General features: G+C 55.0%; 1 protein-coding gene across 6 annotated transcripts in view; it reads left to right on the forward strand.

Moving 5' to 3' along the window:
- Positions 1 to 265: 265 nt before the first annotated feature.
- Positions 266 to 14,039, forward strand: part of RAPGEF3 (Rap guanine nucleotide exchange factor 3) — a 32,933-nt gene continuing 19,159 nt past the window's right edge. For 4 of the 6 annotated variants that reach the window (XM_061205296.1, XM_061205295.1, XM_061205297.1 and 1 more), the window contains exon 1: positions 12,190 to 12,402. In XM_061205296.1, coding sequence (XP_061061279.1) covers positions 12,310 to 12,402 — 93 coding nt within the window. In that variant the 5' untranslated portion in view covers positions 12,190 to 12,309. Of the gene's footprint in view, positions 415 to 10,906; positions 11,724 to 12,189; positions 12,403 to 14,039 lie in introns of those variants that run through there. The other 2 variants (XM_061205300.1, XM_061205298.1) reach the window with 2 other exon arrangements.

Here is a 14,039-nt window from a genome sequence, read left to right on the forward strand (position 1 = left end):
CAATAAAGGGGATCATACACACGAAATCTAGGCAGGACATGATTAATTGCCAAGCGAGCAATGTAAACCACATTTGCCTCACTTCAGAATAGTCTGGGGAGCTTCTGTTTTTAAAAAAAGAGACCCCCCCAGACTCCACCCCTGACTTATTAAATTTGAATCTTGGGAGTATATATATTTTTTAATGAGAAGTGATTTTAATGAGGTGAGCTCGGCATCCAGCCCTCCTTTGGGAGCCACTGATGGAGAGAGTTAGTGCTGGCTGTTCAGAGGAGGGAGCGAGCCCTGTGGTCCAGAGCGCACCGCCACGGATGGTTTCAGAGCTGGCTGGCAGGGATAAGAGTCCTCCGTGCAGTGGGAGCAGCCTGTGTGACAGCCCAGAAGGAAGAAATAACATGGCAGGTTCGGGAAACCGTAAGTAGTTTGTGGTCTGTGGGTGGAGTGATGGGTTTTGAGGTTGGAAATGTTCTGAACATAAAGGGCCTTGCTTGCTCTGCTGAGAAGGCTTTCCCCTGTCTCTGTGCAGCCAGGGGAGGGAAGTAACAGTTCTGTGCTTTAGAAATGTGGCCAGGGTAATAGTGTGAGGGTGAACTTCCTTCGAAAGGACTAGAAAGCAGAGAGGTCATTCGGACAAATTCTTCACCTCCCTGTGCTTTAGCTACTCCGTCTGTAAAATGGGGACAGGGGACAGCTGTGATGTCTACTTCAACGTGTTATGATGAAGAGTCAGTGCTTAGAAGAGTGGCAAGTATGTAGCAGGTGCTTAATAAACGTCGGCAAGTATGGTTAGTAGCAGCGGAAAGGTTGCCACGTGAGGAGAGCCTGAAAGGTGGTTCAGGCTGAGGCAGTGAGAATGGGCAAGAGGGGACTGATTCAAGAAATATTTAAGCTATTTGAACCTTAAGGTCAGGTAGCAATTAACTAGCTGGGCAGACAGAAAGGAGGAGAGCAAAAATATTTATTATGAGTGCACATGTCAGGAGTATTGGAGAGGAGTTAACAAACTCGTTACACTGGAGAGTGAGGTTGTGCAAGAAAATAACGAGAGATAATTATGTAACAGTAGCTTGGGCCCAGGATGTAGGTTAAGAGCAGGCTGACACTTTTTCTTAAATGTGGAAGCAATATGGAGCTGTTGAAGGATTTTATGCTCAGATGGGATCACCACTTACTGTGCGACCTGGGCAGGTTTCCCCTAACTCAGGAGAACTTTCTGCCAAGAAGAAAATATTCCGTATCTGCCCTCTCCAGAATGGCAGCTACTAGTCACATGTGGCTGTTGAGTATTTGATATGTGCCTAGTATGACTGAAGAACTGAATTTTTAATTGATTTTAATTTAAATAGCCACACGTGGCTAGCGGCTACCATATGTGACAGCACAGGAACTTCTCGGAACCCCTGTCACTCCACCTGTGTGGTGGCAATGATGATACATCATTGGCTTGTTACAGCAATCGAGAGATACTGAGATAGTGCAGTTAAAGCACTCAACACAGTAATATGACAGATTATTATCGCTGTTGTTGAAATTGTTGTTATTGTTATTATTGAACAGGGCTAGCATGACATAAACCATGCCTTAAGAAGATTATTTGGTATCCAAGTTGGATTTGATGGGAAAAGAAAATTGTAGAAGAGAAAGCGTTCACAAGGCTATTTCTGTGGTGAGATGTGGGATAATTACGATCTCATCTGGAGAAAGGCCATGAGAAGGGAAAGCATGGGAGGGTTATGAAGCTGCAAAGCACACTGGTATGCACCACGCATGCTCTTCTCCCCACATCAGCTTCCTTTCCAAGGTGCTTTCAGAGAGTGCACTCCCATCCCAACCCAAGACAGACACCACTGCCCACCCCCCCATCCCCAAGAGAGATAGCCATTCTCCCTGCCTGTGACAGAGACCACCAGTGTTCACCATTAGCATCCTTCTTCTGGCACATGACCTACTAAATAGGAACTTTGAACACTTCTCAGCTTCCCTGCAGTTCAGTTGATGCCATGAGAGTGAGTTCTGAGCAATGGAATCAAAGCAGAAGCAATGTGTGCCATTTCCAGGCTGGACCCATACAATCTGCCATGCAGCCCTCATTCCCTCTTCCCATTCTGTGACGATTTTAGAGGCTACATGTTGAAGACAGCTGCGCCACATGATGGAAAGAGCCTGGGACCCTTGAATGAATGAATGAACAGAACTACCCACTCCATTCCCCAAACCTGCATCAGACTGTAATATGAATGAAAAATACACCCTTTTCTTCGTGCTAAGCCACTGAGATTTCGGGGTCATTACAGCTAACCTCATTACCCTAATACACCATCCCTCATTCCATTTCAGGTCATGTAAACATCTCTTATATGGATAACCTGTCTGAACTACCAATCCCTCCGAAGTCACTTTTAAATTGGGCCCCACCAGTATTAAGACAGACTCCTAACTCCCACCCACAGACATCTTGTCTCCTAAGACATTTCTTTCTCATTCCCCCAAAGCAGGCACATTCCAGACATAGATCTCCTCCCACAATGCTACATCAAGGATACCCCTACCGAGCTATATGGCAGTTCATTGAGTTTCTTGGACGTGTCACGGCTTCCTCCTCTCTGCTTCTTTTTTATTTATTTATTTATTTATTTATTTATTTATTTATTTATTTATGGCTGTGTTGGGTCTTCGTTTCTGTGCGAGGGCTTTCTCTAGGTGCGGCAAGTGGGGGCCGCTCTTCATCGCGGTGCGCGGGCCTCTCACTATCGCGGCCTCTCTTGTTGCGGAGCACAGGCTCCAGACGCGCAGGCTCAGCAATTGTGGCTCACGGGCCTAGTCGCTCCGCGGCATGTGGGACCTTCCCAGACCAGGGCTCGAACCCGTGTCCCCTGCATTGGCAGGCAGATTCTCAACCACTGCGCCACCAGGGAAGCCCTCCTCTCTGCTTCTTAGTCCCCACACGGAGGGACCTCTGATGTCCTTTGGGGTATATCCTTGTTTACTATAGCTCCAGCCCCAAACCTAGGCACCACTTGGTCCTCTCCTTCTTTTACCCCCTATGTCCAATTCATTAGCAAGTACGGTTGGGTCTGCCCTGTCCTTTCTCCCCAAGACACTGCTTAGTCCAGGCACCATCACCACCACCTCCCCACTTGCAGCAGTTCCCTAAGTGGTCATCCTCTGCTCGTTCTTTCCCCTCCAATCCACTCTCCAGCCAGCAGCTGGAATAATCTTTTAAAAATAACAACCAGAACATGGCACTCCCCTGCTTAAATCCCTCCAGTAGCTTCCATAGCAATTGGGGTACACAAATCAGTTGCCAACTCCAACTAGTCTCACCTCTGCCCATTTCACTTCAGGCACACTGGCCTTCTTTCTGTTTCTTGAATGTGCCAAGCTTGTTCCTGCCCTGGGGTCTTGGTAACTTTGTGCCTGGAAAGCTCTCCTCTGAGTGCTCATAAGTTTCATAAGGCTTGCTAATCATTCAAGCCTCAGGTCACATGTTACTTCCTCAGAAAGGCAATCCTGTCCTTCCTCTCTAAAGTACAGTCCCCTACTCTGTCTTACATCTTGTGATAAGTGATATCACTATGTGAAATTGTCTTGTGTATTTGTTTATCCTTTCCAGCTCCACCCTTGCCATCCCATTGGAATATAACCTCCATGAGGGCAGGGGCTCTATCTGTTAGGGACCAACTCCTCTCAGTTTGCCTAGGACTGTCCTGGTTTTACCAACACACGTCCAACATTCCAGGAAACCCCTGAGTCTAGGGAAAACTCTGATGGTTAGTCACCCTATTGCCTGCCTTGATCAATTCTGTATCCCCAGTACCTAGTCTAATGCCACGGGCTTAGGTAGGAACTCAATAAATATCTGCAATAAATAAAGGCAAGAATGGCTGGCTGTCCATAAAGAATTCTTTGATCCTGGCTCTAGGGGGCAGCCTTCTCCAACCTTGTGCCTTGAGACCCAACTCTGCAAGGTTGGGCTAAAAATCTTATGTGCAAGATTTTCCCCAGACCTTACGTGGTGGTCCCTTTGCTGACCTCCAGCCCTTGTGGAGTTCAAGGCTAAGGACGCTGGTTAAGGCAGCAGCCCCAGGCCGTGCCTGACACGGAGGTGGATCCCCTGGGCCCACCCCGCCTCAGCTGGCCCTCCTGCAGCTTCGTCTTCCTCTTGAGGTTGGGCTTATAGACCACAGAGCTGAAAGGACCGTTCTAGAGAGGAGGAGCAGGTGGCCCCGTCATGAGCACCCCAGCTGCCCGGACTACAGGAAGTAATCCCGACTTGAGGACTCAGATCCAGGGGGTCACCTTGGCCACCCCTCCCCCAGCGCTGCTCCCTAGGACCGTGGCTGCCTTCTGCCCCTAGAAGGGGACGTCTTCACCTTTTATGGCTAGAGTGAAACCATTCACAGTCTGGCTTCTCACTGAGACCCCACTTCCTCTGCCTGCCCACTGACAACCTGGAGGTCCACGCAGAGGACAGGATGCTGAGTGAGAAGATGCCGAGCGAAGCAACAGGTCTTTGAGCTCCAGAGCTAGATGAGCATCAGAGACAGCCAGGTGTGGAGAGGGAGCATGTGTGTGCCTGCACGCGTGTTAGCAGTCACGGCCGCCGCAGCATTTGGAAGGGCAACAAGGAGGGGCCCGGGGCCTAGGCCTGCTCGCCTCTCCTTGTCCTCCGGTGACTTCCATCTGCTGACCTCAACCCCCAATCACAGGTGCGTCCTCCATTGCGCTCGCTCTTTTCCTTTCCCTTTCGCTGTGGGGTTGTTGTTGGGTGAGGGGAGAGAGAGGGAGGGAGAGAAAGAGACAGAGAGAGATAAAGCCAGGAGTTAACATCCGCCTGGACTGGAGCCTGGGGCTGCGGGGAGTGAGCGAATACAAAGGCTGAGGGCAGGAGAGGAGGGCATCAACTCTCCCTAAAGGACAAAGCCTGGCACAGGGATTAGTACATATTTGTCCTGCAGATTTGAGTTTAGGGACTGGATTTACTGAATGAGAAAGTCACCACGGAGGCTTGATCAGTACACACAGATCCCCCATCTAGTCCAGCTGTAAAGGCACTAGGTAAAGTTAAGGGACTGGAAAAAAGATTGACACCTGTGCTTAGTCCAGCGCTTGGGACCCATGAATAGCACCCTAGAGAGGTTTGAGGTGCGAATCTGAGGGCACTTCCTGGAGGAGGGAGAGGATGGGCTAGAGACAGACTGAGGCAGTGCGAGGAACAGAGATGGGCCAAGAACCGGTGGAAAGGTAACAGAAGGAAAGGCAGACCTGGGGGAGCCATGAGGAAGGCAGAAGGACCCATGGCAGGAGAGGGGGAGATGAGTTTACCTATTCCACTCAAGAAGCCTCTCCTGGGGCTTCCCTGGTGGCACAGTGGTTAAGAATCCTCCTGCCAATGCAGGGGACATGGGTTCGAGCCCTGGTCTGGGAAGATCCCACATGCCACGGAGCAGCTAAGCCCGTGCGCCACAACTACTGAGCCTGCACTCTAGAGCCGCAAGCTACAACTACTGAGCCCGCGTGCCTAGAGCCCGTGCTCCGCAACAAGAGAAGCCACCACAATGAGAAGCCCATGCACCACAAGGAAGAGTAGCCCCCGCTCGCCGCAACTAGAGAAAAGCCTGTGCTCAGCAACAAAGCCCCAATGCAGCCAAAAATAAATAAATTTAAAAAAAAAAAAAAAAAAGAAGAAGCGTCTCCTGAGGGCCTCTGTGCCCACAGCCCTGGCTGTGCTAAGCATGCGGCCTGGAGCAAAGCAGGGCCAGCTCCTGCCCGCTGGGGGCTCACATTCTCTCAGAGGAGGAATCTCGACTAATAATTAGGCAATTTCTGTGAAATTTCTAATTGCAGTTGTGGTGAGTGCCGGGCGTGTGGTAGAGAAATGGGGCCCTGCAGGAGGAACTGACACAAGCCGGGCTCTGTGGGAGGAGAAGAACCCGGCAGGGGCACAGCAGTGGCTGCTTTGCCTGGCACCCAGGACCCCAGCCGGCACCGTCATCTGAGGCCTGGGGGAGACTGGAGATTAAATCAAGATCCAGTCCTCTGTGGAATGAGAGGGGGAATGCTGAGGTGGGCTCCATGCCCGCCCTGCAGCAGGTTTAAGGGGCGTCCGCTGCCTCTCCATTTCTCTGGAGGTAAAGCTCCTAGTTGAGGGGGCTCCGAGGCAGGAGCAGGAAGGACTTCCTGAGGCCTGGGTGGGACGTCTGAGCGGCCGGTGGCTGCCTCTCCATCCTGGAGCCGAGGACTGATCCCAGGCGGGGAGGGAGTGGCCTGCGGCCTTCTCTCTCAGTCAGACCTGCAGACGTCACCTCTGTTTTCTGTTTGCCACTACGGACCCCATCTTTGCAGCCTCCCCTGGCCTTTCGCTGTGTCCCCTCTGGAGGGAGGAAACGGGCAGGGGGTCTGGTGCCGAGGCTTTGGAGTGTTCAGCTTCCTCTGGCCCCAGCACTTCCCGAGTGGGATTTGGGGGCAGGATTGGGATCTGCCCTGATGCTAGGAAGGGCCTTCTCTGCATGGCCTGCTTGCCTGGTTACTCGCAGCCTTGCCCTCTCCTCGGCGAGGGCTCTGGATCCACACGGAACCCTCCCTCGGGCTCCTGCAGCCGCCCCTGCCAAGTCTCTAAAACGTGAGGGCAAAGTGTGTGCGGAGTTTGAGTTCTGAGCAAGGGCCCAGGGAAGATGGGAGCCCCTGAGATGAGGGTCTGGGGAAGGCTGGGGATGTCGGGAGGAGGTAGTGTGGGTAGTGAGCCCCAGGGAGAGGCGGGGGAGTGGTGTAGGTTGGCAAGTGCAGACTGGAAGCTCCAACAGGGGTGCAGGAGAGGGAGCCAAGGAGAGGGCTCTGGGCCTGAGGGAAAGTGGTCACGACTGGGCTGGAGCCACCTTTTCAGAGCACTGATTTCTCAAGGGCAGATGCAGTGTCTCCTGGGTATGTGGAATACACACACACACACACACACACACACACACACACACACACTTGAGAAGCAGAAGCTGGAGGGAGAAAGCACGTCCTGCACGTTCAAATACCACCAAACTTGCCTGCTAGGCAGGCCTGTTCCCCTCCCTTTAGCACAGCTCCAGACCTGTCCCTGCCTTCTCTCCTGCTCTCCCAGCCTCTCCTCACCCTCTGGCTACCGCCATCAGCACCACAGGCCTGTTTGGTGACCGTTTCCTTGCCCCTGCCATGCACGGGTAGCTTGACCACCAGCCAGAAGAATGTGCCTTCAGGAAAGGGTGGGGACCCTGCTCTCCCTCAGTCAGCTCCCCACTGCTCCCCAGCCCCGTCCCGCCCTCACAGACCTCCCTCTGGCTTGCCCCCCACTTCCCGGAGAAGTAGGAGCCCGTCTCTCCTCTGCGTGCCTGCTCTACCACTGTCATAGTGGCTCAGGAATGACTGGCTGTGACCTGCTGGTCCCAGGAAGGTTTGGCTTGGTGCCCATCAGTGTTCCAGCTCCCTGCCTCAGCCCCCCAGGAATGGGCAGGGGAGGAGATGGGGGAACTGGGCTGGAACCATCCTTGGGGCCAGAAGCCTGGACAAGTGCCAGAGGACCTTCAACCTTCCAGAGCCGGGAGGTAGAGCCCAGGTGAGGGTCCCTGGGCTCTCTTCTCAGTCCCTCTCCATTTGTTGATAAGCCATGGCCAGGGGATCACATCAGGGATGCTGAGGGAAGCTGCAGCAGGCCAAGGTACCCAGGCACAGCCCTTATATCCTCTGGCCTCCAAGCTGGCCCTTTTCCGCAGTCCTGCTGGCAGCCTATTAGCTAAGACGTCCTCCAACCTCCCACCCTCCATCCCACCAGCAACCTCAAAGGACACAGCTGAGCCTCATAAGCAAGGTTTGCAGCACAGAAGGAGAAAAGGTAGGAGACAAGGAAGCAGCCGGGAGGGAGGTGAAACAAACTGTCCGAAAAATGAACTGGGAAAGCAGCCCCTCTCCCTTCCGCCCTGCCCTTGGTACAGGCCCACAGCAGGCCCCAGCTGACTGTCCCACCGACTTCATCTCATTTCCACCTGGAATCATTAAGCACCTGCTTTATGCCAGACACTGTGCTGGGTATGGAGGCCTGACCAGATTAGTGTGTTAGTGAGCTACCAGAAAATTCCACCAGGCTCCGTAGCCCTGGAGCCCAGTATCTGCCCAGTTTTAGATCTCCAGTTTACAGCAGAGTTGCTGGCACTTACAGTAAATGCCGTTGAAGGAATTAAAGATTCTTGTGGCACTGCACAGGAAGGACTGAGGAAGGCAAGGTTGAGAGTAGTGATCACCAAAGAGTGATTAAGAGGGTAGCCTCTGCCGTCAGACTGAGTCTGGCATTGCTACTTACTAGCTGTGTGACCTTGGCCAAGTTACTTCACCTGTCTGTTCTTCAGTTCTGTTCCTCACTTGTAAATAGTGATTGTTCTGAGGATTAAAAGATGATGTCTATAAAGTAGTAAACAGAGTACGCTGCACATAGTAAGTGATGGAAGAGACCATCGTTCAGCTAGAGCAGTTTTAGTGGGGATGGGGCATGATGGGTGGATGCAAGAGGTTATCCATTGGTTGAATCAACCAGAATTGGAGGCTGATGGGATGTGGGAGAGGGAGGGAGCGAGGTATCAGTTGCCTTGCTTAGGCAGTGGTGGGGGTCCTGGAGCAGGGAGCTGAGAGAGGCCAGGCGGGAGGAGAGGCAGCTGGGGTGGGAAGGGAGTTTTAGACTTGCGTAGTGTGAAGATTCAGGAAGCTGTGGGCTCCACAAGTGTAGAGTTCAGCAAAGAGGCTTCAGTGGGAGGAATACAGCCCAGAGCCACAACCGGCCAAGACGCCCTCCTTTCCCATTAACCCTCCTGGACTATTCCCTGGAAGCCTCTGCCGTCCCCTGCCGCCTGCCTGAGGGAGTGAGGCAGGGTTCCATAAGGCTCATGCCCTGGCAGAGAGCTCATCATGTGGGTGGACAGTGTGAAGAGGCCCTGCTAGTCAGCCTCCATCATCTGTCCCCCTACCTCTGGAGCCTGTGCACCCAAGTGTGAGGGAAATGACTCTGGATGTGGGCTTCTCTCCCTTTGCAGGAGCTGTCAGTATATTTGAGAGGCAGGATTACAGAGTGGTAAAGCACACAGACTCATAAGTGCTTGGGGAGAATCACTCACTGCTCCACATCTTAGTTGTGGAACCTTGGGTGTGTCAGTTAACCTTTCCATGTCTCCACTTCCTCATCTGCAAAATGGGATAACAATAATGCCTATCTCATAGGATTGTTGTGATGATTAAATCAGTGAATGTATCAAGAACATTAACAAGTATCAAGAACAGGGCCTGGTGCATATTAACTATTGTTATCATTTATCTGTCCTAATGCAACTTTCAGGCATCTAAAGATAGTCAGAGGAGGGCGGAGGCTGCACCAGGGTATGGCACGATTGTCCCTGTGATGACTCACCATCTGGCTTAAAGTGTCTTCCTCAGACACACTCCCCTAGTCCCCTGCCCCCTCCAGGCCTTAGGCTCCATCAAATACCTACCGAGCATTCATTTCACAGGCCAGTCCCAACCAGGAATCCTGAGATGGAAACACCTGCTCCATCATCTGCCTTGGCGGGAGGTGGGGGGCTTTGCCCTCCAGTGACAAGAACGAGACAAGTGGAAGGTCCAATTTGAATGACTTTCTTTGGATCCTTGTACCCTTGATCTTGGCAAGCTACTTGATACCTCTGAGCCTCATCTTCACCATCTGAAGTGGGAATGACAGTAGTACTATTTCATAGGGTGGTGGCAGAGATAGAATACCTGTGAAGCACTTGGAACAGTGCCAGGCACTTACAGGCTATTGTGGCCTGCTGAGAGGGACGCAGATGTCCTGCCTCACCCACTGGCTCCATTTCCACCTGCCCAAAGTAGGGGCAGGATGAATAGGAAAGGGGGGGACCCCTTTCTGACCTGACTGCCAGTCTCTGGAAACTCCCCTGCAAGGACTTCTAGACCAGGTCACTGGCACCAGAGACCTGAAATTTCAACTCACTCCCCCAGCCCCACTCCCTCTCTACTCTCTTCCCCATGGACACCTGTGACCCCAGCCTGTTATCCCTTCAAGCTGTTCTTCCTTCTTCCAAATTCCCCGAACCTGAGTGGATGGGTTTGGTCTGGGGGCCAGATTCATTTTCGGGCTCCCCTCCTTCCCTGAGGGGGTCATTTAAAACTCCACTATCCTTTCTCAAAGTGGGAACCCAGCAGATTGGGGTATATGTTCAAAATATAGATTTTCCATTTCATGCCAATAGGACTGAATCTGAATTTGAGGGGATGGAACTTACAATCTGATAAGCTCCTGGAAGGATTTTCAAAGACACATTAAAATTGATTTTAATCACAATTAACCCCCCCCCTCCAAGAAAATAATCATCGGTGGAAGAGCAGGGGGCATGGATTGTTAGAGATATGTCTTCCTCTGTCCAGGCAGGCTCAGCAGCAAAGGGAAAGGGACACAGGTGGGGCAAAAAGGGGGTGAGTCCTAGAAAGCCAGGGGCGAGGCGTGTGACTCCTTCCAAAACCCTCGGTGACGTCCTGAGCAGTTACGGCGCCGGCGCCGGGGGAGCTGCTGTCCCGGAGCCACTGTCTCTCCGCGGACTCAGAAGCAGGAGTGGGGCGAAGAGGGGGCGCTGGGCCAGCAGCGCGGCGGTGGGAACTGAGGCCCGGGGAGGCGGTGACTCTCCACACAGAGCCCGCCTAGGACTCTGGAATCCAGAGCTCGGCCTTCACCCGCCGGGGGCGTGGCCTTCTAGCCCCGCTCCTCTGGGATCTCAGCCCCACCTCCAGCGCCCACAGTCCCCGAGCGTCGTCCTTCCTCTCCAGCCTCAGTGTCCCCACCCGCGGCGGGTGTCTGTGTGTGTAGGGCGGGGAGAAGGGGGCGGACGGGGTGTGTGCATAGAAGCGCGGCGGTGGGAGGCTCGGCAGCGGGATTCCCTGCGGGAAAACGGCCCCATCCCTCCCCCGGCCTGTTCGAGACCCTGAACCGAAACAGGAGGCAGGAGGCCCCCGGCCGGCCGGGAAGCGGCCCCAGCCCGGATTTCCCTCCCGGGTGGGGCCGCAATGACTCACCCCCTTCCCCCTTCCCCCGGTTTCCTTGTTTGCATTTCTCCTCCCGGCCACGTGGCGGCCGGTGTAGCGGCCCGCAGCCCCTAGCCCGACACCCCCGCCGCCGCGGCCCCGGCTCGCAATCCAAGGCCGCTCCCGCCCGCCGGGGTTTCTCGGGGCCCGGGCTCCCGCCGGCTCGGCACCGTGGGCTCGGGACTCCGCCCCCCGCCCGTGCCCACCCCCTTCCCTACTGTAAGGCCTGGCGCGTCCTGCCCGCCCTCCCGGTCCGTCCCGGGAAGGGAAGAGGGCGGGCCGCGCAGGGGGTGTGACAGCTCCCGCCCGGACCAGTGCCAGCGGCAGCCTCGCTTCAGCTCCCGGTGCCAGCTGGCTCTTTCGTCTGGGACGGAGGGGAGGCTCGGGGCTCCTTGTCGCTGGGGTTGGGGGAACGCCCCCCCCAAGCCCCCAGCTTTCCCCCCACCCAAGAGGAGCCTCTCAACCCAGCCTGGCTCGGGCTGCCCTGGCAGCGGGTCCAGCTAGGAATTGGCCTGCTCACTTCGCCTGGGACTTACAACAGGGGCTCGCTGTTGGCGGGGGGAGGGTGGGCGGGGGGGCTCCCGTCACCCCCAGCCTTTTGCTAGAGGCTGCACGGCTGTGCGAGCTTGAGGAGGAACATGAAGGTGGGTAAGGTGGGGTTGGGGGGGAGGAGGAGCAGGAGAGGGAGCTGACACGGTCGGGGAGTTGGGGTGGGAGAGAGAGGCTTGGTCAGGGGTGAGGAAGGTGGAGAAACGAATGGTTTGAGCTGAAGCTGCATTTCTGGGGGATCCAGAGTCCATAGTCTCATACCGGGAGTTGGTGGAGATCCCTGCAGGGCCATGGGCGGTGGGGTGGGGCAGAATTCCCCAGAAGACTGGGAAGAAGGACCTGATCTCTGGGGCGCCAGCTGGAGACCCCTAAGTGCGCCAGACCGGCAGGCCCCAGTGAAGGTCTTCCTGTCCCTCCCCCGGCTCCTGGCAGGGATGCAGCACCTCCGCCTGACCAGTCCAGAGGACTCTAAGGAAGTGGTTCTGCCTGGGGCAGTTGTGCCTTGGTCCAGCTGCCCCTGGCCCGGCCTCATGGCTGTCTGCCTTCCTCTTCCCGTCACAGGTGGGCTGGCCAGGTGAAAGCCGCTGGCAGGTGGGCCTGGCTGTGGAGGACAGCTCCGTCCTGGGAGCACCGCCGGTGGGAGGGCTCCCGGACGTGGTGCCGGAGGGGACGCTGCTCGACATGGTGCTGAGGAGGATGCATCGGTCCCGAAGCTGCTCCTACCAGCTGCTTCTTGAGCACCAGCGCCCCAGCTGCATCCAGGGGCTTCGCTGGGTGAGTGCCCATCCCCTGCCGGGCCCAGGCACCAGGGCTGGAGGGGGCCCTGATTGGAAGAACGGGCATGCTGCTGGTGGCCCAGCTTGCTCTGGGGGCATGAGGGGGACAGCTGGGGTGGACAGTAGGTCAGGCAGCTTGGCTGCAGCGTGCGGGTGGCTCACACAGCCGCACTGCGTGTGCATGTGGTGCCCAAGTCCCCCAGTTCAGGCATGAGGGGAGGGGTAAAGGGATTTGTCATTTAGTTGTCACCCCTGTGTACCTTGAGTTAGGTGCTTGCGTGTTCTCCAGGTGGTGGTGGGAGGCATGTATGAAATACTGGGGGCCAGGTCAAGTGGGGGGGGGTGAGGTAAGCTTGGTTACTATGTTTTAAACATCACCTTGACAACATTCTCCTTTAGTGAGGGCTGAACTGCATCGAGTCTGCTTTTGGATCTTGGGGTGAGGTGGTCATGTGAACATTGCTTGGCATCTGGCTTTGAGGGGCTCAGGGGAGAATTCTGAGAAGTTTGGAGGCTCTGAGATGAACGGAGCTCCCTTTGCCGGTGAAGAATCTTTCTGGAGCTGCAAGAATGAAGGAGAGAGAAAGGGTGTGGGGGAAGGATGTGGGGGGGCTGGGGGGGGGCAGGATAAAGTTTGCAGGATCCAAATCAGCAGAGAAGCTCTCCCCAGCCACCCAGACTTAATAGGTTCTTCACCTGAGATTCGGTGTGTCTATTACTTGTGCCCAGCCCGGGTGGAGGTGAGTGCGGGGAGAGTGCTTGGGCAAAGGGGCGGAGAGAAAACAGGACTTGGGAGAGCTCCTCTCTTATCAGCAAATCCCTTTGAGTAGAATGACCACCACTTTCTGCCTCCTTCCTCCTACCTCACCCAACCACCATTTATATTTACCAAAATATGAAGCTGGGTTGAGAAAACTGAAGCCCACCAAGGTGATGGGGTCCTCCTTGCAATGGGAATCGGGAGGAGAATCTAGGTGTCAGTCCCCAGCTCTCCCCCAACCCCTGCCTCCCTGGGTCTTCCTGACAAGGGGCCTCATGGGCCTGGGTCCTGTTCCAGATGACGCTCTTGAGGGGGCAGGGGAGCCGGATTCCCTCTGGGCTTCGCTCTCTGCCCCCCTCACCCCCTAGGTCACTGGCAGTAGCTACTGCTTGGAGCCAGTGGGCTGGAACCCTCCCTCCCTCCTTCCCTCTCAGGCTATAATTACTTGTGCATTTCCTGTCCCCTTCCCAGCTTGTAGAGGCAAGGTGGGGAGTGGGGGGAAGGTCAGGTGCCAGGACAATGAGGTCACTGGAGGATCCCCTGGGACCCAAAGTCTGGGAGGGGTTGGAGGAGGCTGCCAGGCTGTCTCCTGGCTCCCCCAGTCCCCCAGAATTGAAGGGCTGGTATGCATGGGGAGGCCGGAAGAGTGAGGGTGAGGGTTAGTGGAGTAAAAAATGGGGTCAGAGGCACAGAAACAAGGCCCCTCCCCTGCCAGGTATGTGTGGGTGTTGGTGATTAGAGGAAACTTAGATTTTTAGGGCTAGAGGCAGGGCACGTCCTCTCCTGAGGACCATCTCTGGGGAGTGGGGGGGTGAGGTGCTTTCAGCCTGTTGAGTCTGTGTTTAAGAGACTCTGGGTACCTGTGAGCTATATCT

This window comes from Eubalaena glacialis, chromosome 11 (assembly GCF_028564815.1).
Source record: "Eubalaena glacialis isolate mEubGla1 chromosome 11, mEubGla1.1.hap2.+ XY, whole genome shotgun sequence".
Taxonomy (NCBI): domain Eukaryota; kingdom Metazoa; phylum Chordata; class Mammalia; order Artiodactyla; family Balaenidae; genus Eubalaena; species Eubalaena glacialis.